The following is a 25,016-nucleotide window of genomic DNA, read 5'->3' as shown; positions in this document are numbered from 1 at the left end:
AAGTTCCTTCTCGTAGCAGTGGACTACTTTACAAAGTGGGTAGAAGCTGAAGCTTTGGCGCACATCACCGCCCACAATGCCCGAAACTTCCTTAGGCAGGGAATCAACTGTCGCTTCGGTATCCCGTGCGTGCTCATCACAGTCAACGGAACACAATTCGCTAACAAGAAGTTTGAGGCCCTCTGTGCCAACCTAAGGATCGATCATCGAACTATCGCAGTACACTGACCTCAGAGCAACGGGCAGACTGAGGTAACCAACCTCATCCTACTACACGGCATGAAAACACACCTAGATCAAGCCAAGGGAAGGTGGGTTGAGGAGTTGTCGAGCATTCTCTTGGCCTACAGGACGACCCCGCAAACTTCCACTGGAGAGACCCATTTCAGTCTGACCTACGGGGCTGAAGCCATGATCCCTGTGGAAATAGGTTCCCCAACCGTTCGGACCAAACTCTTCGACGAGGGGCAGAATAGCGAAGATCTACGTGCGGAGTTGGACCTAGTAGAAGAAGCTCGGGACCAAGCACATGTGAAGATGGTTGCACAATAGTAGAAGATGGCACAACATTACGATTCTAAGGTAAGAAGACACGAATTCAACACAGACGACTTTGTTCTATGCAAAGTCATAGTCCCCACACCAAGAGAAGGAAAGCTCGGACCGAACTGGGAAGGGCCATACAGGGTCACTAGAGTCCTCAAACCGAGTACTTATAGACTTGAAGATCTTAAAGGCCGACCAATAATGAGGAGTTGGAACTTGGGAAACCTCAAGATGTACTACTAGTAGACTTACAAGCAATAAAAGTCTCCTTTTAACTACTTCTTCGGCCCAAAGGAGCGCCCATGCCCACCGCACACACCACATACTCACATGCTAAGTCGCACTGCCAACTGAGCTGACTCTACCGATCCCCAACCTGTTGAGCCCATTACGCCCAGCTCGGCAGCACATTGCCGAGCAAGCTACCCAACTTAGCTGCCAACGGCTGAGCCTAAACGTGGAGAAGAACGCCCCCGCCCGCCAAGGCCTGAGGGTGGTCGAGGAACTCCTCACGACCGCCGGCTTAACGACTGAGCTAGCTGGAAAATGGCTAGCCCTAGAAGGCCCCTAAAGGCTTCCGAGACCAAAAACTTAGTGTCCCATGGCTAAGAGCTCGGGAACCGAAAGATGTCAGACAACGACACCTCGGTCAGCACAGGACTTGGGATGCTGAGGCATAGCCCAGCCGGCTACACCTCAGTTAGCACAAGACTGGGGACGTCGAGGCCCAGCCCAGTCGGCTACACCTCGGTCAGCACAGAACTGGGAATGCCGAGGCACAGCCCGACTGGCTACACCTCAGCCAACTACACCTCAACCAGCACAAGACTAGGGACGACGAGGCATAGCCCGGTCGGCCAAGGCACAACCGACCCCGGCCCATGCAATAGCGCGGCTGGCCACACTTCGACCAACAGAAGTAACTGCTCGGGAACCTTGGGCATCTTCAAATTATCATCTATGCGAACTAACCACCTGGGCTCGCACAGACCCGAGCTACTACCTGCCTCAATTACCGACACACCAGCAGGACGATGGACCCCTTCGGGGTCAGCCACGACAACATCATCCTCCTCGACCTCCCACTGTCGAACTCTTCTTCGTCGACAAGCCACCCTGTCCTCGGATCGTGGCCGCTCTTCTACCTCGGGACTAGTCTTCAGTTGCATACCGGCTCGTTCCTGCCTTTGTAAGAGTGCCTTCATTTGACGAACAATCTCTTCATCGCTAGCCATACACACACCTGCAACACAGGATACCCAAGGTAAGTACAAAGTAGGTAAGGTAAAATTTAACTCGGCAAACAAAAGTAAAGGAAACAAATCGGCCACCCTTTCCATCAGCCTTGCGAGCATCAACATCTCTAGGCATGTGTAGGAGCGTGTGTAGGCCACACATTATTAGGGATAATCAGATCCGAAGTCTAATTAAGTATCAAACTTTTGGAGTCCAATGATAGATTTAGCGATTAGGGCCCAAGGTAAACAACCCCTAATAAGCTCAACTTGGAAGTTAAATGCATATATGGTAAATATTATTATATAATATTTATAACAAGTTTTATATTAGTATATATAGAAATGTTATATCTTTTTTTATACTATACTAGAGTTAAATTAAAATTTTAATTTGTAAAAAATCATAGTTTTATAATTAACACAAGCCGCTTTATCAACAGAAAATGTGCAAGCCCGAGCCCAAGCCCCGCCTAATCATTGAGCCTAGATCTTGAGCCCAAGCCCAACCCTTTATAAAGCCCAAAGCCCGATCTATACATAAAATGTTTTATTTTCAGTATACTTTTATAAACTAACATTATATTATTTTATTAATAATTTAATAAACTAATTTATATTTCCAAATAGTAAATTGGTATTTATTAATAATTTAAGAAGCATATACATATATTATATTTTTTATATATAACATAAGTACTTTTTATATACGTAATAGTATTAGGTCGGGCTTATTTGAGAAAGCCCGAGCTCGAGCCCACGAGCCTAAAATTTTGTCTAAGCCTAAAAAATAACAGATCAAGCCGGGTCGGGCCGTCGAACTACCTAGCCCATGAATAAGTCTAATGCGTATATAAACAATTATATACATAAAAAGTCATATGAAATAAAAATTTAAACATATTTTTCAATCTTTTAGAAAATGGACCTCTTATAGCTTGGCCTGTTGCCTAGCATGGCCCAAGGCTCGGCCCAACACGACTTGATTTACACCTCTACTTGAATTTGCCCAATGTTGGGGACGAGGAAGGGAAAATCGAGGATTCCCCATCCTTGATGAGGAGTGGGGTGCCTTGCCTTGAACCCACCTGACATTGAGAATGGGGCAGGGATGGGGTAGAGTGTGTTGACTATGGGGTAGGGATAGGGATGGGGTGCCCCGCCCTGAACCCACCCTGATGTCATTCCTATATAATAGTTAATTATTAGTGAAATTAATAAAAATGTTAGATTTTGTAATTATTTTTATTTATTTAAAGTAAATCAAATATTTATTTAAAAAAATTATTAAAATTACTATAAATTATTAATAAAATCAAATTTATTAAAAAATATTTATTCATATTAAATTAACAATAATGATTTTTTATAAATCAATACTAAATAAAAATACAATTATTAAAATTTTAGATATTAACAATAACTTTAAATGCTTTTGATTAATTAACAACAGATTTTGATTATTAATTTAGTATTAATTAATAATAAATAAAATTATTAAATATTTTGGATTTTAACCACTTAATTGAAAATGTCATAGAAATCCATCCTTAAATTTCCTTATAAATAATATCCGTGCGATGCACGGGTCTATGACTAATTCGCTAATATACCTTGGGAATCCAAATTCCCAAAACCCTCTTCTAAGTTCTTACTTGTAACTTTGGAAGGCATCAATCCTCTTGGCCTCTTTTAGTAAGCAAGACTCGCAGTCACAGACTCATTCTCGTTCTCGTTGCCGGTGAAATTGTTTTCTGTGAAATATTTTCAGTTCAAAGCACGCTTCGGTATTCAGAACTCTAAGAGGTATTTACTTGGTCTTCTTCTTCTTCTTATTTACATCTCTTCTTTTCTGTTCGAAAATTTTGCCCAATCGAGAAATCCTAATTGAAGTAGGGTCTCCCTCCCTCCCTCCTCCCTCTCTCTCTCTCTCTCTCTCTCTCTCTTCATGGGCGTACATGCATGTGCTGGAATAATAGTGAAGTTTGAAAGTGATTTGACAGAGAAGCTGAACCCCTCCTTTATTTCTAGAATCTGGATTGCTCATGATATCTTCCGTTTGAGATGATTGTCTAATGAAATATTTTATTTAATTTTGATGGAACCTCCATGGTTGAGTTGTTTCAAATTCAAACTTCCAATGGGGATAAAGAAGATTGCTAGGCGAGATTTTATGGTGAGGTTGTCAACTAGAGTTCTAGGGAAACCAACTTTTATACTTTCTAAAGCTAGACTATAGAATTGCATGGTGTTGGATGTGGAAAGTCTTACCATTTTAAATTCAGATGCGGATGAACAAATGAAAGAAAGAATATGAATTCGGAATTTCATGTATCTCATAGAAACGGTTTTTTAGTGCAGTTAATTATCTTGATTCACATCCACCTTAGATGAAGTTAAGCTACAGGCTCTTAAGAATAAGCTTAAAGAACTACATGTTAGAATCTAAGATTATGGTTATAGATGTAAAAGATTAGGGCCTATATCAGCATAAAAGATAAATAAGGGTTTTGGATGCGAGATTTGGGAAATTTTATTGATTTTTAACCTTGATAGGATTTTATGAGGAAAGTACTGTAATGTGGCAGGAAGGGAGAAAATGAAAAAAGAAGTTAGCTAGAATCAAACCCATGCACTTAAGTTAGTTTGTTTTCATTTTTATGTTATTATCTCTTTTAAATATTTTTCACACTGTTACAATCTTTCTTTGTGCATTAGAGAAGATAGTTTTCTCTTTCAATTGCATTTAGTGTTGTTCCAAGTTCCAAATTGTTTGTGCGTCTTATTTTGATTAAAAAAGAAGAGCTGTTTTTGCAATCTTCTGATTTTTACTCTTCAAGGGTATTGCATTTTCTGATTCTTCAAATAGAGCTAATAAAAATCCTTTTTGGGGTAGGTGGAATTTTATGAAGTTCGTGAGCATAGGGAAATTGTTATTGATTTGGTATTTTACATAAGTTCTGATTTTCTTTACTTATTCTCTCTTTTTTTTATAGGCTTTCTTTACTTATTTTCATTTCTATGGTTTTGTTTGATTTGGAACAGATATGGCAGAAGAAGCTCCTGTTGACTTGAAGGAAGATGTGCCAGAAGTAAGTTTGCGTTTCTTCTTTCTCATTTTCTCTTTTTTTTTGATAATAAATTAAAGTTTATTAAAAGAAAAAGGGAAGAAAGCAGAATCTCAGGTGACAAGATATTGCCAGTATACCCAAAAAGTAATCATCAACCATTCCTTAACCAGTTAACCCTTACAAAAAAAATTATCTCTACCCAACTACATCAAGAAAACTAAAAAAGAGAACCCAAGAAGAACTCCTTCAAACTCAATCTGTGCAAGTTTCCACATCCTAGCTGCATATGGACTCAACCTTTTCAAACAATGAGCATATAAGAACCTCATAACCACTAGATATCTGCCCAAAAACGCCTCAGTGAACAATCCTTTCTCCCTACAACTAACAGCTCCTTTCCCCCAACCCCTCAAAATGTCCCTTTAACTTTTATTTTTCACTTCAATACATCATATGCTTGATTGTTGACATTTAGTGGTGTTGGAATTTTATGTTCAGCTTGTTGTTGACCCAGCCGGTTGGATTGGTGATGGGTGAATGGTGACCCATGGCCCAGTTACAATCCTGGTTTAGGTTAATCTACAACCCACTATATTACAAAAAATTGGTGGCTTGGTCAATAAATGTGTCGACCCAGATGGTTATCTGAACCATTTAACTGGTTACTGATTTTTGTATTACTTTTTCTTTGAGTTTTTAATAATGATAAATTCACATGTTGACCTGGAGATAAAAGTGGTTCAACCTCCAGGTTTGGTTTTAAAACACTGATTATTTTTTTTTTAATTTTAATCTTTTAATCATTAACCATGAATAAAGAAGTTCTGTAATTTTAATCTTTTGATCATTAGCCATGAACAAAGAAGTTCCATAATTTTAATCTTTTGATCATTCAAAGCATTAAACTTGTCATACTGAGTTCTGTCTCTCTTGCATGTCACCATGTGATCTCAAACCACTGGTTCCAGTTTTTTGTGCCTTGTGCTTTTAAAACACTGGCTGGTCCTGTATACCAAGTGTCTGAGTTGATATGAGCTGGTATCTTATAGACTTATACCCTTGTGCTTATATATTAGATACATATTTATGTCATTGAAGCTTAACTTTGACTGTATAATATGCTTTTGCCATTGAAGAGGGCCACTTTGTACTTACTGTTATTTTTATTTTGGTATGGGAGTCAATAACAGGCAATGCCAGTTCCTTTAACCTTATAACATGGTTGGGGGTGTACTTCCTTTATACCTTAATAGGTACTTCTTGATCTGTTGTTGATAATAAAGGATTTGGTCCATATTCCATACTTCTATGCCTCTGTTGCCTAAAGTTTCTTTATATTGATAAGATTTGTAGTGTCCAAATTCTATGTTTATTTTGGAAGTTGATATTATTTTCTTTACCATGTTGGCGAACACCTCCTAAACTACAAGTCAATTGTTTTTTCTTTGTTGGAAAATTTATCAGTTTTCTCATCAATTTGACTGATTTTTGTCACTTACCTATTTGCAGCTATGCCATGGTTCTGTTTAACTCATTGAGTTTCTAGTTCTATATCATAATATGATAACATTATATTTTGAACAAGATAATATCATAACTAACGACGTTATATAGCCACCCATCCAGGCTTAGGACCAGAACTACAACCTAACATGATTAAAATTATCAGGGAGACACTTTTCATGACTGTGAACACAGGATATGTATTTGAACATTGTTTCCTGATTTTTTCTCTCCATATTATTATAAGTATTTTCTTCCATTACTCACTACTTTCCCTTGCCCATTCCTTATTGAAAAAGCAACATCTCTATCTTTTTACCTTTACTGGATCATAGAAAATTATAAGCAAAAGAAGAAAGCACTCCAAGGTTATGGAAGAAGATTTCAATAAGTTAACATTTACAATCTTTTTTTTTTTTTTGATAGGTAATCATGAAATTAGTCATTAAAATAAAAGAATATTATGTACCTGCTTGGGTACATTAACTTGAAGTTTATCCCTCTTATGTACCTGCTTGGGTCATTTAAAATAAAAGAATATTATGTACCTGGTTATGTAATTATGAAATTAGTTAACATTTCCTCCCCAAGTGGTTCTCTTCAAAGAGTATCCCTCTTTTTCTACCAACTAAGCATTAAGTTGAAGTTTGATGGTAGCTGAAGATGCCATCAAGATTTAACTGAAATTAGAGGGGTATTTGTCAAGATTGATGGAAGCATTTTTGGGCCTTTGGTACTACCTTTTTTTTTTGTTTGGTACTGTCGACACAAATTTCTTGCATAAATTTGGAGCACAAAAATTTAACAAAGACAAATCAAAGAACAATGTTTTTTTTGAGAAATGTAAGTGGGATACAAACTCTTTTTTTTTTGGCAAAGAAAATCCTCTGATTCTCTTGTCACAAACACAACCCGAACTTGTATTTGTAGCTTGTCACAAACACGATCGGAAAAGCTTGGTGACTTGTAGTTGTAGAAGGAACTTGCAGTGACCAATTGTATGCAAGGTTCAAAGTATCGTTACGTATCGGCCCATATTGGCCGATACTTATCGTTTCGGGACCCTTCTGGTATGCCCCTACAGTGGGTGTATCGGGGGTTTGACTGGTTCAGGGGATGGAGGGGGGTCCTAGACCGACTCCCCTGAACCAGTTTTGAAAAAAAAAGTAAAAAAACAAGTATCGGAACGCCCGATACGCCCCTATCGGTGTATCGGGCGTATCGATATTTTGAACCTTGATTGTATGTGAACAAAGCTTTTGTTCGCGATTAATTGTTGATTTGAACATGAACCACAATGCTAACCTTTAGTTATAAGAGGTCCCTTGGTTGTAAAATGTAATAAATTGATGAAGGCCTTCTTGGTTGAAAGGATTTGTCGAAAATTTTTTGACTCTAGTAATTTGGCAGAGGCTTTTGACTGCAGTAAATTGAAGACCGAAATCCCCCAATCGATGTAGCACAAACTTGTAGTAGCTTTGAATCTTCAATAGTTGAGGAGATAAAAAATTGGATCTTCCTTCCTTGATCTAGATGCAACCGTCCCTTCCTTTTTCTTGTTAAAAGAAACAGATCAATGGAGTTGAATTGAGGAGCCGAAGGGGGGGGGGGGGAAGAGCCGAAGGAAGAACCCCTTGCTCTCCTTCATCCATCCATTTATAATGATTTCTCTTAGACAAGTTCGGCCAAAAACTTGAATTCAAATTTGAATTCAGCCAACTTGCGTAATTAATATGGGGGCCCACTAGATTGATGGTTTGGTGATCAATTAAAAGCAAATTAGAAAAATGGGTTGGATTTGTCTCCCACTTATTTAAAGCCAAGTGCCACTTGGCAAAAGGGGTTGGGCCCATACAACTCTTAACTTATTTGACCGACCATGGCTTCTAAACTTGGTTGATCAAGCAACCCCCCATTGTGTGCTGATTTCCTTTTAAATGAGTTTCTCTTAATTATAATTTGTATTATTTTGGAAAGTTAGTTGGTTTGAGATCCCCGATTAACAGATCGGTGAGCAATCTTTGATTCTCATTTAAGGCTGCATTTGTTTGAGGTGTAAATTCAAATTTTACACCATGGAAAAAATGAACCGATTTAGTGATCAGTGGAAATTAAAACCGGTTCATTTTGAAAATTTACACCTACCTTGTTTGGTTGTTAAGGTGTAAATTCGGTGAGATGGTGCAGAGGAGGAGAAGACGATCTACAGAGGAAGATGGAAGCAAGGGTAGAAGAAGAAGAAGACGAAAAAGGAGGAGGAGAAGAGAGAACGAAATAGAGACAGATCAAACAAAGCCAGAGGGGCCGCTGCAACTGCTCGACTCGGTTGAACGACCCAAAAAAAGTAGAACAAAATCCAAACAACCTACCATTTCATACTGGACGCGTTCTCTTGACCTCTTCATTGTGTCTCACCTCGCCACCAAACCAAACCCCTGAAAGTAAAAACCACGAAACAAGCCCTAAAACACGATATCCACCATGAATGACAAAGCTCATGCTAACAACTATTATTTTTTCCTATGTATAGTACCACAAGGGGTACTATTGTACTTTTGCTCCTTTTTTATTTTAGTTGTTGTCGCCTTTGTATATATATTAAAAAGCTGCGCCACCAGCAACATCTTTGAGCTCTCAGTTCTCTCTTATCTCTTCTTCTCTCTCTTTTCTCTCTTCTTTCTTTCTTTTCTCCTGCATAACATGGTATCAGAGCAGGACTATCATATCTGAAAGGAGAAGTCGAGCGAATAGTCATTTTTCTTTTTCGCACCAGATTTCTAGATCTGTCGCCCTCATCTACTGTTCGGCTGATTGAAGATCTCACACATTGAAGTAGCTTTTCTCTCTCTCACCTTTTTTTTTTGGTCATGTGCCAGGGCAGAACCTGTACTAGGTCTGTCGATTGGATGTGAGGTGATCAACACCTCTTTCTTTCCTTTTTGTGGGGTCGACTGATCCTTGAGAAACTGTAGGTCGTGAGGTCCTTTTTTGTGTGCTGCAACACTGGCTTTTATGGTGAATTGTGGGTCAGAAAGTGACCAGTACCTCTTGTGTGCTGCAACAACAGTTTTTATGGTGAACTGAAGGTCAAAAAATGACCAGTAATTGCTGTAACAGTAGTCCTGTTGATGCGTATGTCAAGAGATGACATGTATGCACTGTGGGAACACTTGTGTTGAACTTGTAAGTCAAGGGATGACCTGTTAGTGCTGTAACAGCACCTGTAACAACACTTTAAGGCTGTGTACCCCATTTAAGAGTTGTTTTTGAATCTAAAATCATGAGTGGTGAAGATTCTGCTACATCCGGTGTTTCCTCAATGCTGAATGGAATGAGTGGGGGTGTGGACTTATCCTTTCCCATGGTTGTTATCCCTCTTGATGGTTTAAATTATTTAGAGTGGTCAAGAGGGATCAAGTTGTACATCACTGCAAGGGGAAAGATAGGCTATATTAATGGGAGAATCAAAGAACCACATTCTGGGAGTGTTGAATATGACAGATGGAACTAGGAAAACAGCATGGTCATGTCCTGGCTTTTAGTTTCTATACAACCTCAAATAAGAAGGAATTTCATGTGGGTTGAAACGGCAAATGATATCTGGGAACAAGCAAAATCAACATATTCGGAACTGCGACACTGCAAAAATCTACCAACTGCAGCCATAATCGTCTACTTGTAAACAGGGGGAGAGGTGTTTATCTGTGTGCTACTCAGACTTGACCTCTGTCCGGAAGGAGTTAGATCATTATCAGAGTGTGGACTGGAAGTGTGATGAAAATGCAAAACTGTACAAAAAACTCGTCTCCTAGCAAAGAGTGTTTGCTTTCTTACATGGTTTGAACCTTACATATGAATCTATCAGAGTTTAGATCCTAGGTAGCAAGGATCTTCCATCAGTTCAGGAAATTTATGCTCTTGTACAATCAGAAGAAAGCATAAGGAATTTGATGAACAGTTCCGGAGGAGATGCAGTTGTGTTGGCAGCGAAATAGAGTGTTATTACCAGTGGGGGAAATACTTCTAGGAAGGGAGATCTTCAGAAAAAGATGGATGACAAGGATAAATTGTGGTGTACTCGTTGCCAGAAACCCCGATACACCCGAGACACATGCTAGGATCTTCATGGGAAGCCGAAATGGGCTCAAGATCTGAATAAGAAGCAATGTTCAGATATGAATAAAAAGTCAGGACAGCAAGGTACAAGAAAACACACTATGGCAAACATGGTTACTCAGGAGAATCAACCCCCCATTCATACTGTGAGTCAGACACATTCATCTGGATTTGACCCAAGGGAGGATATTATTAATTCCTTCCGTGACCATTTAGAGCTCTATGGTAGAGCAATTCGTCAGATGGATGCTCCTCCCTCAACTTCATTTGCGTTTACATCAAGTAACTCTGCCACAACTTTCCGTGCTGCTTCTCATAACCCTGACACTCCCTGGATCATTGATTCTGGAGCGTCAAAACACACGACTGGTACGTCCTCTTACTTTCAAACCTATCACCTTCTTTCTGGATGAGACAAGGTGAGACTAACTGATGGATCATATACTACCATAGCTGGTCAATGAACCATTTCTCTCATTCTCGGCCTTACCCTCTCTGATGTTTTACATGTTCCGAAATTTCCCATTAATTTGTTCTCTGTTAGTAGTATTACTAATTCCTTAAATTGCTCAGTGACCTTTTTCCATTCTTACTGTGTGATCCAGGATCTGGCCTCGGGGAGGACGATTGGTAGAGGATGTATGGTTGATGGACTTTACATGCTAGAGAATAAGGTTGGTCTTCAAGTCACAGAGTCTAAGAGTTAGTCCTGTAAGAGTCAAGTTTATTTATGGCATTGTCGTCTTGGTCATTTATCTTTTGAGTCATTGAAAGTGGTGTTTCTAGAATTGTTTAAGTTAGTGTCCGTTTCAGATTTCTCTTGTCAAACTTGTCAATTGAGTAAGTAGTGTAAAACTTATTTTCTTTCCAAAAATAATAAATCTGAATTTCCTTTTCACATTGTTCATTCTGATGTGTGGGGCCCTGTTACTTTACCATCTGATAGTGGTTACAAGTATTTTATTACCATCATCGATGATTATTCTAGATATACATGGATATATCCCATGCGAACCAGGGATGAAGTTCCAAAAATTATCCAAGATTTTCAGTGGATGGTCTTCACCCAATTTCAAACTGAAATCCAAAATTTTCAGTCAGATAATGCCAAAGAGTATTTTCATAGTGATCTCACGGAATTTTTTGCGTCACGTGGTTCATTTCACCGTAGCTCTTGTGCCCGAACATCACAATAAAATGGTGTTGCTGAAAGAAAGAACCGACACCTCCTTGAAGTGGCCTAGGGTTTATTACTCCATATAAATGTCCCAAAACGTTTTTGGTTTGAGGCTGTCCTTTGTGCTACCTACCTCATCAACCGTATGCCCTCTCGTTGGTTAGAGTACAAAGCCCCACATCAGCTTCTCTTTCCTAAGGCTCCCCTTCTTCCCATTCCTCTTCTCGTTTGTCCAAAATTTGTCCCCCATTCGTGGGAAATTGGATCCTCGTGCTATTCCTTGCATATTCTTGGGGTACTCCTTCACTCAGAAGGGATACCGTTGTTTTGATCTTGTTTCTCGGAAATTCTATGTTTCCATGGATGTCTCTTTCTTTGAGAGAGCATTTTTTCCCTGTTTCTCCTCGGGGGCAGAGTAGGAATGAGGAGAAACTAATTCAACTCCCTCCTCTTCTTGATCCTCCTCCTTTTCGTGTCTTCTTCCGTCGTCACAAAGGCCAACCAAATTCAAGAGTTGTGGAGAATCTAGAAGCTGTACCTCAAATGCATTAAACTCTTCGGGGACGGATCATACCCACTCTGGTATCTTGGTTCCCATTGATGTTCTTGACCCCATTGCCGTTGATACCTCTGTTGTTAACGACCTTGACCTTCCTATTGCTCACAGGAAAAGTGTTAGATCGTGCACCACTAAACACTCAATTTCCTACTTTGTTTCCTATGAAAACATTTCACCTTCTTTTCGAGCCTTTCTCACATCCATTGACAGTGTCCCTATCTCTAAGAATGTGGTAGAAGCTCTTTTAGTACCTGGATGGACAGATGCTATGAAGGAAGAAATTAATGCCCTTCATAAAAATGGCACATGGGAACTTGTAAATCTTCCTAAGAGAAATGATCCAGTTGGATGTAAATGGGTGTTTATAGTTAAACATAGGGCTGATGGCATGGTGGAGAGGTATAAAGCTCGTTTAGTGGCAAAGGGGTTTACACAAGTGTACAGAGTTGATTATGCAGAGACTTTTGCACCCGTTGCCAAGATGAACTCCATTAGAGTTCTATTCTCTCTTGCTGCTAATCTTGACTGGAATTTACATCCGCTTGATATCAAGAATGCATTCTTGAATAGTGACCCTAAAGAGGAAGTTTACATGATACAACCCCCTGGTTTTCAGGCTCATGGCAATGAACAAAATGTGTGCAGGTTGAAGAAGTCTTTATATGGGCTGAAACAATCACCGAGAGCCTGGTTCAGCAGATTCCATGCAACGGTTCAGCAGAAAGGATACAAGCAATGCCAATCTGATCACACATTGTTTGTGAAAAATGGAGAAGGTAAAATTGCTTCTTTGATAGTATATGTTGATGTAATTAACACTGGCGATTGGAAGGATGAAATCCAATAGTTGAAGAGTTTTCTTGCCACACAGTTTGAAGTAAAGGATCTAGGTCCTCTAAGTTACTTCCTAGGAATTGAAGTTGCCCGCTCAAAAAGGGGTGTCTTCATTTCCCAAAGGAAGTATGTCCTAGATTTACTCCAGGATACAAGAAAACTAGAAGTGAAGCTAGTTGATTCCCCCATTGATCCTAACCATAAATTAAGTGACAACCAAGGTGAACCTATCAAGGATGTGAAACAATTTTAGAGACTTGTAGGGAGATTGTTATATCTTTCTATGACCCGCCCAGACATTGCTTATGCAGTTGGTGTCCTTAGCCAGTTCATGCATGTCCCTATGACCACTCATCTTGAAGCAGCAGAAAGAATCCTCCGATACCTTAAAAGGTTTCCAGGTGCTGGCTTGTTGTTTCAAAGGCATGGACATTTGAAAGTTGAAGTGTATACTGATGCAGATTAGGCAGGATCCCTAAATGACATAAAGCCAACTAGTGGCTACTGCACCTTCATAAGAGGAAATCTAGTTACCTGGAGAAGCAAAAAGCAAAGTGTGGTGGCCAGATCCAGTGCTGAAGATGAATAATGAGCAATGGTTCATGGAGTGGCTGAAATTATGTGGATAAAGAATCTGTTGAGTGAATTGGGTTTTCAAGTGGACAGACCTATGACCCTATTCTGTGATAACAAAGTAGCTATAAATATTGCTGCTAACCTTGTGCTACATGATAGAACTAAACACATCGAAGTCGACAAGCATTTTATTAGAGAGAAAGTTATCACAGGGAAGTGTGTACTCCCTATGTTAGCTCTGAGGATCAACTTGCAGACATCTTTACAAAATGACTACACCACTCAAGACATCATGATTTATGTGACAAGTTGGGCATGATTGACATCTATGTCCCATCTTGAGGGGGAGTGTTAACAACTGTTAATTTTTCCTATGTATAGTACCGTAGGGGTACTATTGTACTTTTGCTCCTTTTTTTTATTTTAGTTGCTGTCGCCCTAGTATATATATTAAAAAGCTGCGCCGCCAGCAACATCTTTGAGCTCTCAGTTCTCTCTTCTCTCCTCTCTTCTTTCATTCTTCTCTCCTACATAACAACTCAACTTCTATAACAACGCAATAGGCCACAGGGGTTCAGATCCACCACTGCAACTTGCAGCGGCGGTGACGGAAAGAGAGAAAAGGGGGGGGGGGGGAGAAGAAGAAGAAGAGAGAAGGAGAAGAGAGGAGGAGAGAGAGAGAGAGAGTGGTTACCTTTTACATTGATAATTTTGATGTATTTATTACATCGGTTATCGATGTAAATAAAATTCAAAATGTAATTTTACACTGATTTTTCGGTGTAAAATTACATGTTTACCAAACGTCAGTAAAATTGAACTGGGGTGTAAAGTTTACCCCGGTTCGATTTTCCACCCCAAACAAACGTAGCCTAAATGTAATTGAATGCATAGAATGTCTCCCTACATGCCACTTGGCAAAGGGGCTGGGCCCATGCATCATTTAGCTCATTGACCAATCATCATTTTCCTTTTTTTTTTGGGTGGATCAATTAAGTCTTGAAAGCTGCTGGTTGCCTTTTAAATGGGATTCACTAAATCCCAAATCAAGATTTTGAATTAAGGATTTTTCTCCCTTTTTTTTCTTATGAGACCATTGTACCAAACACTTGAAGCTTAAGCCCAAGAGAAGTAATTGTTTCCTTGGGCTAACGGGCCAATACATTCTCCCCCATCCAACGTCTTCATTGGGCCCAATTTTGTTATTTTTCTTGGTGGACCCAATAGCTCCTTTTTATTCAATCTCGTGTTGGGCCCTATTTATTTCAGTTCTTGGGCCAAAATTTACATTATCAACAGGTACCATGATTAAAAGGTATTTATTGAGGAGTCAAAAAAAGACCATCGCTGTCAGAATGACTAATAGTGGGAACTGAAGAAATCGTGGGTGGTTTCAGTTGGAGATGAGGTTATTGCGTGGCTCAAGAATTTTGTTGTAGATGCCATGCACAAGGAGAGGAGTTTGGTTGGAGAAGTCTTAAGGAGACAGAAGGAAGGTCATATGAAGTAGGGAGGAGGAATAACTGAGGTAATTTCATTGCCCTGTTTGAACATTTTGGAAAAGGTAGGAAACAGTTGGTTTGTTTCCCAGAAGGAAGAAAGGGGGAAGGGTGGGGTTTAATCTTCAACATCTTGGAAGGCTTCACTGTTTATTTAGAGAAAATGTTCACCATAGCTAAGGAGTTTAAAGTGGCAAATAAGGGTTTTATGTATCTGAAGGAGTTTGAATAAGAAAAAACCATAGTTTTTGCATGAGGGACTTGGAAGTGCAATATGGATGTTAAGGAAGGAAAGGACTGGAATAAGATGCTAGTGGTTGAATTGAATTAGGAGGTGCAGGAGTGGAAGAAGATTGCAGAGGCGGTAAGCTGAGGTTTAAAACTTAAAGGTACTTTGGGAATTGGGAAGGTGTTCATCTTTAAAGGCCAAATCAATTACAAGCTGGTCTCCTCCATCCGAAGGCTCAATTAAGTTGAACTTTGACGGAAGCATCATGGGTAATCCAGGATTATCTAGAGTGGGGGGTGCTTTGAGAAATGAGAAGGGAGAGATTTTGTTGCTCTACTCAGGTCCTTTGGGAATTGAGAATTCCATCAGGGCAGAACTTTTAGCTACTGTACAAGGGGTCCAATTTGCAAACCAACTGGGGGTACAACATCTAATAATCGAGGGGGATTCCAAAGTGGTGGTGGGTTGGTTAAAAAATTCTGAAGAGGCTATGTGGCGATACAAGAATGAAATGAAGAAATTTAGTTGGTTGACAAGGAATATGTTGATCACTGTACAGTGGGTGGGGAGATCACCAAATACCTTGTTAGATGTGTTAGCTAAGCAAGGGGTAAATAGGGAAGAATGATTTTGGGCTCAGTTGTGATTCTTGTTTTTCTTTCCTAGTTTACTTGTAAGTTTCAAGGAGGGGCTGCAGCTCGCGCCTCTCGTTGGGATGATGTATGAACTCACTCTAATTTGCTTATGAATCAATAAACTTATTATTATTCATAAAAAAAAAACTTAAAGGTACTATGATTTTCACACCTTTTGAAAAACGAAAAGCACTTAATTTATTTGGTTGAAGAAGAAATGGAGTTGGAAGCAGTAAGTTTACAGATGATTTGGGGTAACATTTGGTCTCAAGGTGGTCTCCTTTGTCTAATGCAAAGTCACTGTGTATTGAAGATGGCATTACTGTTCATTTGGTCGAACTTCCTTTCCATCTTTGGAAGTAAGAAGTATTCATGTCCATTGCATCAATTTTTGGAGGGAAGTTAGTAGGAGTCTTCACTATCGATTTGCACTCAGCAGCATTACTTATCAATGGAGTTAAGCCAGAAGATATTCCTGGAAAGGTGAACGTGCTGACTGAAAATCTTCTCTTATCACCATAGTTTTTAAGGTGCCAAGGCGAGGCTAGGCGATAGGGGGGCGCCTTGTCGCCTAGTCGCCTAGTTGCCTAGGTGATGGATCTTTTTTAAGTAAAGCCATATATCCTAGGGTAGTTCCTTAGGTTTCATAACCATCTTTCCTTAATAATTATCCATAATTTTCATAAGAGAAGTATAAATTTCATGTTTTAAGTTTAGAAAATCAACATTTTATGAGAAGAAAAGGAACAAACGAAAAAATTAAATATAGGGGCTGAACCCCTACTTTTGTTATAGGAAAAGAAGAAAAGAAAAGGTGGAAGAAGAAGATCTATAAGAAGAAAATGTGTTGATTAGACAAAATTTTAACTTCTTCCCTTGCTTGTTGGCTCAAGTTCTGAAATCTTTGAGTATTCAATCAAGGATCAAAACTTCAATATGATATGCCCCGTATCGGGTGAATTGTATTGTATCTTTGGCATCCCAATACACATGTTTGTAGGTGTTTTCAGGAACCCATTTTTTAAAATAATATATATATATATATATTTAAAAATGAAATTAAGAACCAAATAAATAAAAAAATAGGGGGAGTATCGCTATAAGTACCGATACACCTCTGTCGATACACAGAGGTGTATCGATACTTTGAACCACGGGTTCAATACAACAATTAGCAATGTTTGTGTTGATTAAACCCTAACAAATAAGAAAATAATAAAAATAAACACATAAAATAAGTATTTTAGTTTAATAATGCCTATTTTATAATTATAATGTCAAAAAATATAAAATATAAAAGCATTTTATAACATAGTGCACAAAACTACTTGGCCACAAAACTACTGGGCGAGGTGAGCCTCCAAGGGCGCCTTGTCGCCTAGACGCCTGCTAGGCGTCACGTTGACAACTATGCTTATCACCGTGGTTAGTGACCTCCATTGGAACTTCTCTGTGGAAGGAAGCTCGTAGGGAGGAAGATGAAGGGACTGAGAGGGAATGCCTACATAGCATTCAAGGTACTGTTGGGTAAAGAGCTAATGGTTCTTATCTTTTGTTTTTGGCTAAATAAAAAATGGAGAGTGAGAAAGGTCTCCTCAAATTGGGTCTTGGAGAGGGGTAACCAGTGTTTTAAAAGCGCAAGGGCTAATTTGCGCATGAGGTGCAAGGCGTAAGGTGAGGCGTGTGCCTTTTTAAGAAAGGCGCAAAATTACAAAAGAAAGCTAAAAAAAGTCAGAAAATTAAAAAAATGCCAAAATTTAAAAAATGCAAAAAATTCAAAAAATATTAAACATAATAAAAAATATAAACTTAAATTTTAAAATAAATTAATTAAAAAACCTATTATCTAAAATTAAAATACATAAACATAACATGTAAAGTATATTCAAATGAAAAATTAAAAATAAAAGCAAACATATAAAGCATTTTCAAGCATGTAAAACCCACTATCTCTTTTTTTTTTTCCTAATTGCATTGCTTCAAGTAGCTAAGGTGATGTAAAACATATTGCATTCTTAATTCTATGAGTCACCTTTGTACCACGCCCCTCGAGGCAAGGCCAAACAAGTCTATCCAGAGCTCCGAGAACCCCCTATTTGTTGATGTTGTTCATTCATTAATTGCAATAAAATATCTTCTTAAAAGGCAATGAAAGTTGTAAAATCATTATTTTTTTTATGTAAGAAATAAGAATTTTAGACCCTAACATAAGCTTGGGCTTGCCTTGATCTCAGTCGAGCCGTTAGACTAAAAAAAAGCAAAAAGCGCAAAATTTTAAAAAGGTGCACGCCTGGGCTGAGGTGCATCAGGTGCACGCCTAGGCTCACCAGGCGCGCGCCTTTTGAAAGGGGTGCACCTAGGACCTAGGCGAGGCGCATACCCCGAAATGCGCCTCACCAGGCGCGCCTTTTAAATCACTGGGGTAACAATCGAAAAAGTACCTATATTCAAACGATGACAGATGGTGTTTATGCAAGTTTGCATGCACATGAGTTTTATGACTCAGTGGAGAAGCCTAAGATAGTGGTAAAAGAGGAGGCGGGTCGGGTGGATGGCTTAAGTTGGGTTGTGGATATGGAAACAACTTATGAGGATGATAAGACAAGGGACCATATGGGGGGGAGAGAATTTATTTAACTCGGTTGGGCTTGTTATAGCCCAAAACCGTTGGGTTGGGGAAAAAGGGTGGGCCAAATGAGATTAATAATTTAGCTAGTGAGGAGGCACATTGATTTTTAAGGGAGCATGTGACTAGTGAGATAGAGGAAATAATAGATGAATTTTTGGGTCTATCTTCTTCTTTAATAAGAACTCAATGTGAGGCTGTGGGTAACAACCCAATAGAGGAGTTTCAGGAAGCGTAGGAAGAGGAGAACGAAGGGGTAATAGCTGTAGGGTCTAGTGAGACATAGGTGGTATGGGTAGGCGAAGAGATACAACTGTCCAATGAAAAAATCAAAGAAGGTGGTGATTTGTTTACCGTAGGCGGAAGGGACGGAATTTCAAAGTGGTTGGAAGGAGTTGAAGGGAATGAGGAAAGAAGGAGCTCAAGGAAGGTAGCAAATGATGATGATGAGGATTGTTCGGGGAAGAAGGAAGAGGATGGCTGTGGTAAAGAAGAGGAAGAAAGGGAAGGAAACAAAAGGAAGGAGGTTAATAGAGCAAAGGTCTTACAAAGGAGAAGGAAATATAGAACGAAGCCCCTTGAGGATGATTTGGAGGGGAAGAATGAAGATACCACATTGGATGAGACCCATGAAGTTGGGAGGAAAGCCGATCTAGAAAAGGTTATTAACAAAGAGGTTGAGGTAAATAAGATACTGGGACTTCTTTTCTTGGGCGGAGAGGATTTTGCTATGAAAGCCTTTAGGGAAGTGGAAGAAAGCGCGAGTGGGGTCTTGAAGATCAGTGGGAAGGCCTAAGCAACACAAGGGAGATATGATTTGGTAGCGGAGCAAGTGTTTGAGAAGAAAGTGGTCTTTGAGATTGAAAAGATTAGTGCTTTCAATAGAGAGGAAGAAATATGAAGGTCATCCCAATGCAGTTAAAAGATTTAGACATCAAAAGTTCAGCAGATCCATGCCAGTTAAGGTGCTTGATAAATTGAAAGGGGGCTTATTTGGGGTTTGAATCAGCAAGAGGGTTAAGAAGAATAGAAGGGTTGTTAAGAAAAAGAAAGAGACTATTTAGTTCAAATGCAGAAGGTATGGGGTGAGCCTTGTTGCCCTGTGAAGGGGTCTCTGGTGGGGTGGTGTCAGTTTTTGGTCTATGGGAAGTCAAGTGTGTGTGGGTGGGGGTGGGGGGTTAATTTAGGGTTTTTTTGTTGTTTCTTTTGCCGTTGTTTTGTTGGCAGGTATTTCGTTATCACCTTCTTGTCTCTCTCTCTCTCTCTCTCTCTCTGAATAAACTTTTTCTTCATTTATCTTCAGAAAAAAAATTTGTAAACAGCATATATAAGGAACATTGCTTGACTGAAAAATAACAACATAGCTATTTGAGGAAACTAATTTACAAAGGCCTGCACACCCTTCATATGAGAGTACATATCGCAAAACAGCCACATTCCTCCTGCTTGGCCATTGGAGGGGTCAAAGGGGACTTGGTTAATGCTATATGGTGGGGTCAAATGGTAGGAAGTGACCTTTTAGTTGTCTTATTCCTAATTAGGGAGATCATGGCTAATATGAAATGATTAGTTCAGAGGGATTCCCAGACCTGAATTCGGTTACCAAGGTAAGGCCTTTTGTGTATCCTTGTGCTGATGCTAATAACTTCTTAATTGGTTGGGTTTTAACCCATTGAAGGATTTAACAGTTTGTGGAGAAGGATTTTCATATATTGCAAGTTGTTTTGTGTTTATAGTTTCTCCACTGTCTAGCCTTTTTTTAGGGGACCTTGCTCCTAAAACTTTATGATATGCTCATAAAGAAAAATGAATACCATTTTTTTTTTGTTTGCGTGAGGCTTTACCTGCAAAATTTGTCAAAGACTAAAGGAACCCATTCTGCATGGGAAATCATTCTCCACCTAGCAATTACTAGAGAAAAATATGTTTGACTTGACATACTATAAATGACACTAATCTTGAAAAAGTATACATATTTTCTGATTTTTAAATTCTAGAACTGATCTTTTTTTTTGATAAATATTCTAGAACTGATCTTTTAGCTATATCTTTTTTCATATTTGTCATATTATTATATGTACAAGTCTTTAATGTTGTAAATGTAGTGTGAATCTGTGCAAATTGGGACTCTTGCTTACTGGTGTACATAGATCATTCTTTGTCTTCATATTAACAGAAGTAAACTGTTACCATTTTAAAAACATGTACTATGAATATGTTCATTTGCTGATCAAAAAATTGGATCTGTTCATTGTTGCAGCTTGCTCCATTTGACCCAACGAAGAAGAAAAAGAAGAAGAAGGTTGTAATTCAGGATCCTGCAGATGAATCTGTTGATAAGTTGGCTGAAAAAACAGAGAATTTATCAGGTATTAATTTGAATCAGTGACTAATAATTTTCTTGCTAAAGGGTTTTTATTTTCTTGATAAGAAGCAGTTGAATGGGGTTTATTGAAAGAAAAAAAGAGTTCCTTAAAAACATAGTAGGGTAGAAGAGAAACCAGCTAAAATGTTGACCATACACAATAGTATGACAGATCATACAATTCACCCCGCCCTGGTGTTTGCCATACAAAGTTGTTTCTTGTAACACCTGTTCTTAATAGAGTCAACCAGGCTGTTAGCTGCTCTTGGAGAATAACCAGTTCAGCTAGAAGCTAAAGTTCTCAACTCTGACTCTGACTCTGACCAGAAACCATATCATCTGAGGAATTCTGTGATCTGATTAATAATCAATTCATGACTGGTTGGCATTTATAAAAAAAAGACCAGTTGACATTCTCGTTTGACTATCAAGTTTATCCACTCTGCCATGCAAACAAGTTTTAGACCTTGGAATTGGATTGTTGGGTTGATGTTTTAAAGTAATTTATTATTACTATTGTTTCATTTATAGGATGCATTATTCTTCTTTGGAATTTATGAGATTCTTCAAATGCAGTTTCTGATGGAGTAGAAAATACTTTTGCTGGTATGAAAAAGAAGAAGAAGAAACAGGTAACCATGCACATAAGATGTAGTCTCCCTTGCTAATGACATTTTTCTTTCTACCCTAGCAGCCATTGATTTGTATGTGATGGCCTGTTGCTGCAGGTGGAGACAGATTTCCTTAACGAGGAGAATGTGAATGGGGAAGAGGATTTGGATGGTAAGAGATGTTATTATTTGAAACAATCTTTTAATACTTGGACTAGATTGGCCTTGGTATCAGGGTCCTGTAATTCAGACACCTTTCCACCACAAAATGATTTGTTCTATCCCTGAACTGAAATGTCTGTTCAACCTGGAAGATATCATCAACTCTGACTTCAATTGGTAATTCACTAAATCTGTATAAATTAACTATTTTTTGATTTATTTTAATTTTGAGGCCAGCTTATGTGCATAGCTTTACTTGGGTTTTGGTTAATCTGACCTGCCTATTTTTGGGTTTAGCAACCTGACTGAGTGAATGAAGTGGATCAGAGAGTCCAACTATCCGACTTGAAAGTAGAGAATACATGAAAGTAGAGAATCTACAAAATCATGAAAAATAAGAAAAATGTGAAAATGAACACCATATGAAGGAAAGCAGCCTTTTGTCTCTTACAGAAGGACAAGATCCATTACTGAGAAAGTTGTAAATAATAACAATGAGAATCTAACTATCTTTTTTTTTTTTTTAACTGAAAGGGGGGGGGGGGGGAGTGTCACGTATTAAGTTCAAGTAACTGAAGGAGATAGAGACTCCATTTTGGGGGTTTCAGTTACCTCTGAAGTCTGAACTGCATATATCTTTGATTGTTCTTAAAGCTTATGGGGTTGAAGTTTGAATTTGAAGCCAAGGGGGACTGAAGGAAAGATGTGATAGAATTTAAGACTTTAGTTTCCCTTGAAGCTCTGGAGTTGAATTTAGTTGTTGAAGCTTTTGGAGGATCAATATGAAATTTTGGGATTACTTTTTGGGAATCTTTATTAACCTCTCAAAATTAAATTTGAATGGAAAGAGAAGCTTAGAAAAATTTGAATGGGTTGACTACCAGTATGGTCATGCTGCAAATTTTGTATGACCTCTACCGTCTGACCATTAATCTGATGGGGTCCTGAATGGATAAACTGATTCATAAGTTGAGTTGCTAGTTCAATAACATTGGACTTATCTCATTGAAAAACAGAATTTCTAGTCTACACCTTAAAAATGTTTATCTTTCTTATTGTATCATGGATAACATGCTATTAAAAAAGAGATATTTTGTAACTATTCAGGTCATGGAGCAGAGGATGAAGAAGGACTGGGGATTGTGCTAAGGCAGTATCCCTGGGAAGGAACTGACCGAGATTATGAATATGAAGAGGTTGGTCTTTCATTTTGTATGTATCTAGATGTATGTATCTAGAACTTTTTTCAATTACGTTAAAACGTTGATGGCGTTCATTTATTTATTTATTTTTTGATGGGTAATGTTCATTTAAAATTTTTTTGGATCATTATGTGCTTGCAGAAACTTGTAACATGGCTGTTGTTAATTAGGGCATTTTTAGTTTTGCTTGTAATGTGTAGAGTCTGTAGGCTTATCTTATCCCAACTATATGGGTCGACTATATGAATCCTGTTTCACCAATTCGTTCTATTTAAAGTCATAGTCCTTAAATCATTTTTTACTATTTCAACCCATGTCCTTTATTTTCGTCTACCCTGAGCTTTTCTAGCCCCTTCAATGTGTAACGAATCACTTTTTCTTACTGTCACAGTTGGTGGTATTCTATGCACGTGCCTAAACCATCTTAGTCTACTCTCCCTCATTTATCACCACTTGAAAAAAATTAAACCAGCAAATAGTTGTTTTCTGATTTAAGAAGGTAAAAAAGAAAGAGAAAGAAGGGTCACGAATAGAAGAGGAAGGAAGAGAGGAAGAGAAGAAGAAGGAAAGAAAGGGTTCGGCTGAATTGTTGTTTCTACCCGCCCACTAAGATGTATTTATGTTGTGATCTATTACAATGACTAATTACCATAATACCCTTACTTAAAACAAATGAAAGAAAGACAAGCAAGGTCCAGCCGACCTAATTATTCTAAATAAAAAATAAAATAAATAGCAGGTATAAAATGTGGGGTTGGAACCCACAAACACTAATAGCTTATCATCTATCTCTACACTCCCCCTCAAGTTGGGAGTAGATATTTGTCATACCCAACTTGCTTAAATCTGCCTCCAACCTGAATTTTGTGATTGCTTTAGTAAAGAGATCAGCTAGCTGCATGTGGTAACATAGGGAAGACACACTTCTTGAGATGCAATACACTCTCGGATAAAATGTCTGTCCACCTTGATATGTTTAGTCTTGTCATGCTGTATTGGGTTATGGGCAATGTTAATTGCTACTTGATTATCACAATACAACATCAAAGGTTTCTCATAGTCAATTCCAAGTTCATCTAGCAAAGATTTCAGCCATAATACTTCTGCAACACCATTGGCCATGGACATGTATTCAGCTTCAGCACTGGAGCGAGTAACAACATTTTGTTTCTTGCTTCTCCAAGAAACAAGGTTCCCCCCTACAAATGCACAATACCCCGAGGTGGATCTTCTGTCATCAATATATATCCAACCCAATCAGCATCTGTATACACTTCTATCTTCATGTGTCCATTGTTCTTGAAAAATATGCCTTTCCCTGGGCATCTCTTCAAGTAAGAAAGTATCCTTTCCCCTGAAAGAAGGTGAGTGGTTCTAGGAGAATGCATGTACTGACAACATATGAAATGTCTGGTCATATTAGGCAGAGATAAAGAAGTTTCCCAACTAACCTTTGATACATAGCCCTGTCCTCAAGAGGTTCTCCACCTTCTGCACTTATTTTATGGTTCAACTCAATGGGTGTGTTAGCAGGCTTTACTCCTAACTTTCCAGTTCTTCCAATAAGTCAAGGACATACTTTCTTTGAGGGATGAAGATGCCAGTTTTAGATCGAGCCACCTCAATTCCTAGGAAATAGCGCAGTTCTCCCAAGTCTTTTACTTCAAATTCTTTGTGAAGATTCTGCTTAAGAGCATCTATCTCATTAATATCACTTCCAGTCACCACAATATCATCCACATAGACAACAAGTAAGGTCAAAGAAAAGTTTGTCTTCTTAAAGAAGAGAGTGCGATCTGATTGAGCCTGCATGTAGTCGAACTTTTCTAATGCCAATCTAAACATGTCAAACCAAGCTCTCGGAGACTGTTTCAGCCCATGCAAAGCTTTCTTTAGTCGACAAATTTCCTTTCCTGCTTTTGTATTGTAAAAATCGGGAGATAACTCCATGTACACCTCCTCCTACAAATCTCCGTTTAGAAAAGCATTCTTGACGTCCATCTGAAAAAGTGACCAAGAGAAGTTCACAGCCATAGATAGTAGGACTCTAATTGTGTTCATCTTTGCAAC

At 38.6% G+C, this 25,016-nt stretch overlaps 1 protein-coding gene across 4 annotated transcripts in view; it reads left to right on the top strand.

The window, feature by feature from the left end:
- Positions 1–3,375: 3,375 nt before the first annotated feature.
- The window catches only part of LOC148863839 (eukaryotic translation initiation factor 2 subunit beta-like), a 34,449-nt gene continuing 12,808 nt past the window's right edge, over positions 3,376–25,016 (top strand). The window contains exons 1-8 of one of the 4 annotated variants that reach the window (XM_088975407.1): positions 3,427–3,587; positions 4,678–4,725; positions 4,827–4,873; positions 11,077–11,145; positions 20,867–20,975; positions 21,548–21,603; positions 21,700–21,754; positions 22,852–22,940. In XM_088975407.1, the coding sequence (XP_088831533.1) occupies positions 4,829–4,873; positions 11,077–11,145; positions 20,867–20,975; positions 21,548–21,603; positions 21,700–21,754; positions 22,852–22,940 (423 nt within the window). In that variant the 5' untranslated portion in view covers positions 3,427–3,587; positions 4,678–4,725; positions 4,827–4,828. Of the gene's footprint in view, positions 3,588–4,677; positions 4,726–4,826; positions 4,874–11,076; positions 11,146–20,866; positions 20,976–21,547; positions 21,604–21,699; positions 21,755–22,851; positions 22,941–25,016 lie in introns of all 4 variants that reach the window. The other 3 variants (XM_088975410.1, XM_088975406.1, XM_088975408.1) reach the window with 3 other exon arrangements.

The sequence above is a fragment of the Nelumbo lutea genome, chromosome 3, assembly GCF_056320005.1.
Source record: "Nelumbo lutea isolate HS-2025 chromosome 3, American lotus-T2T, whole genome shotgun sequence".
Lineage (NCBI taxonomy): Eukaryota > Viridiplantae > Streptophyta > Magnoliopsida > Proteales > Nelumbonaceae > Nelumbo > Nelumbo lutea.
The sequence above is the reverse complement of the archived record's forward strand: the minus strand, read 5'-3'. Positions and strand labels throughout refer to the sequence as shown.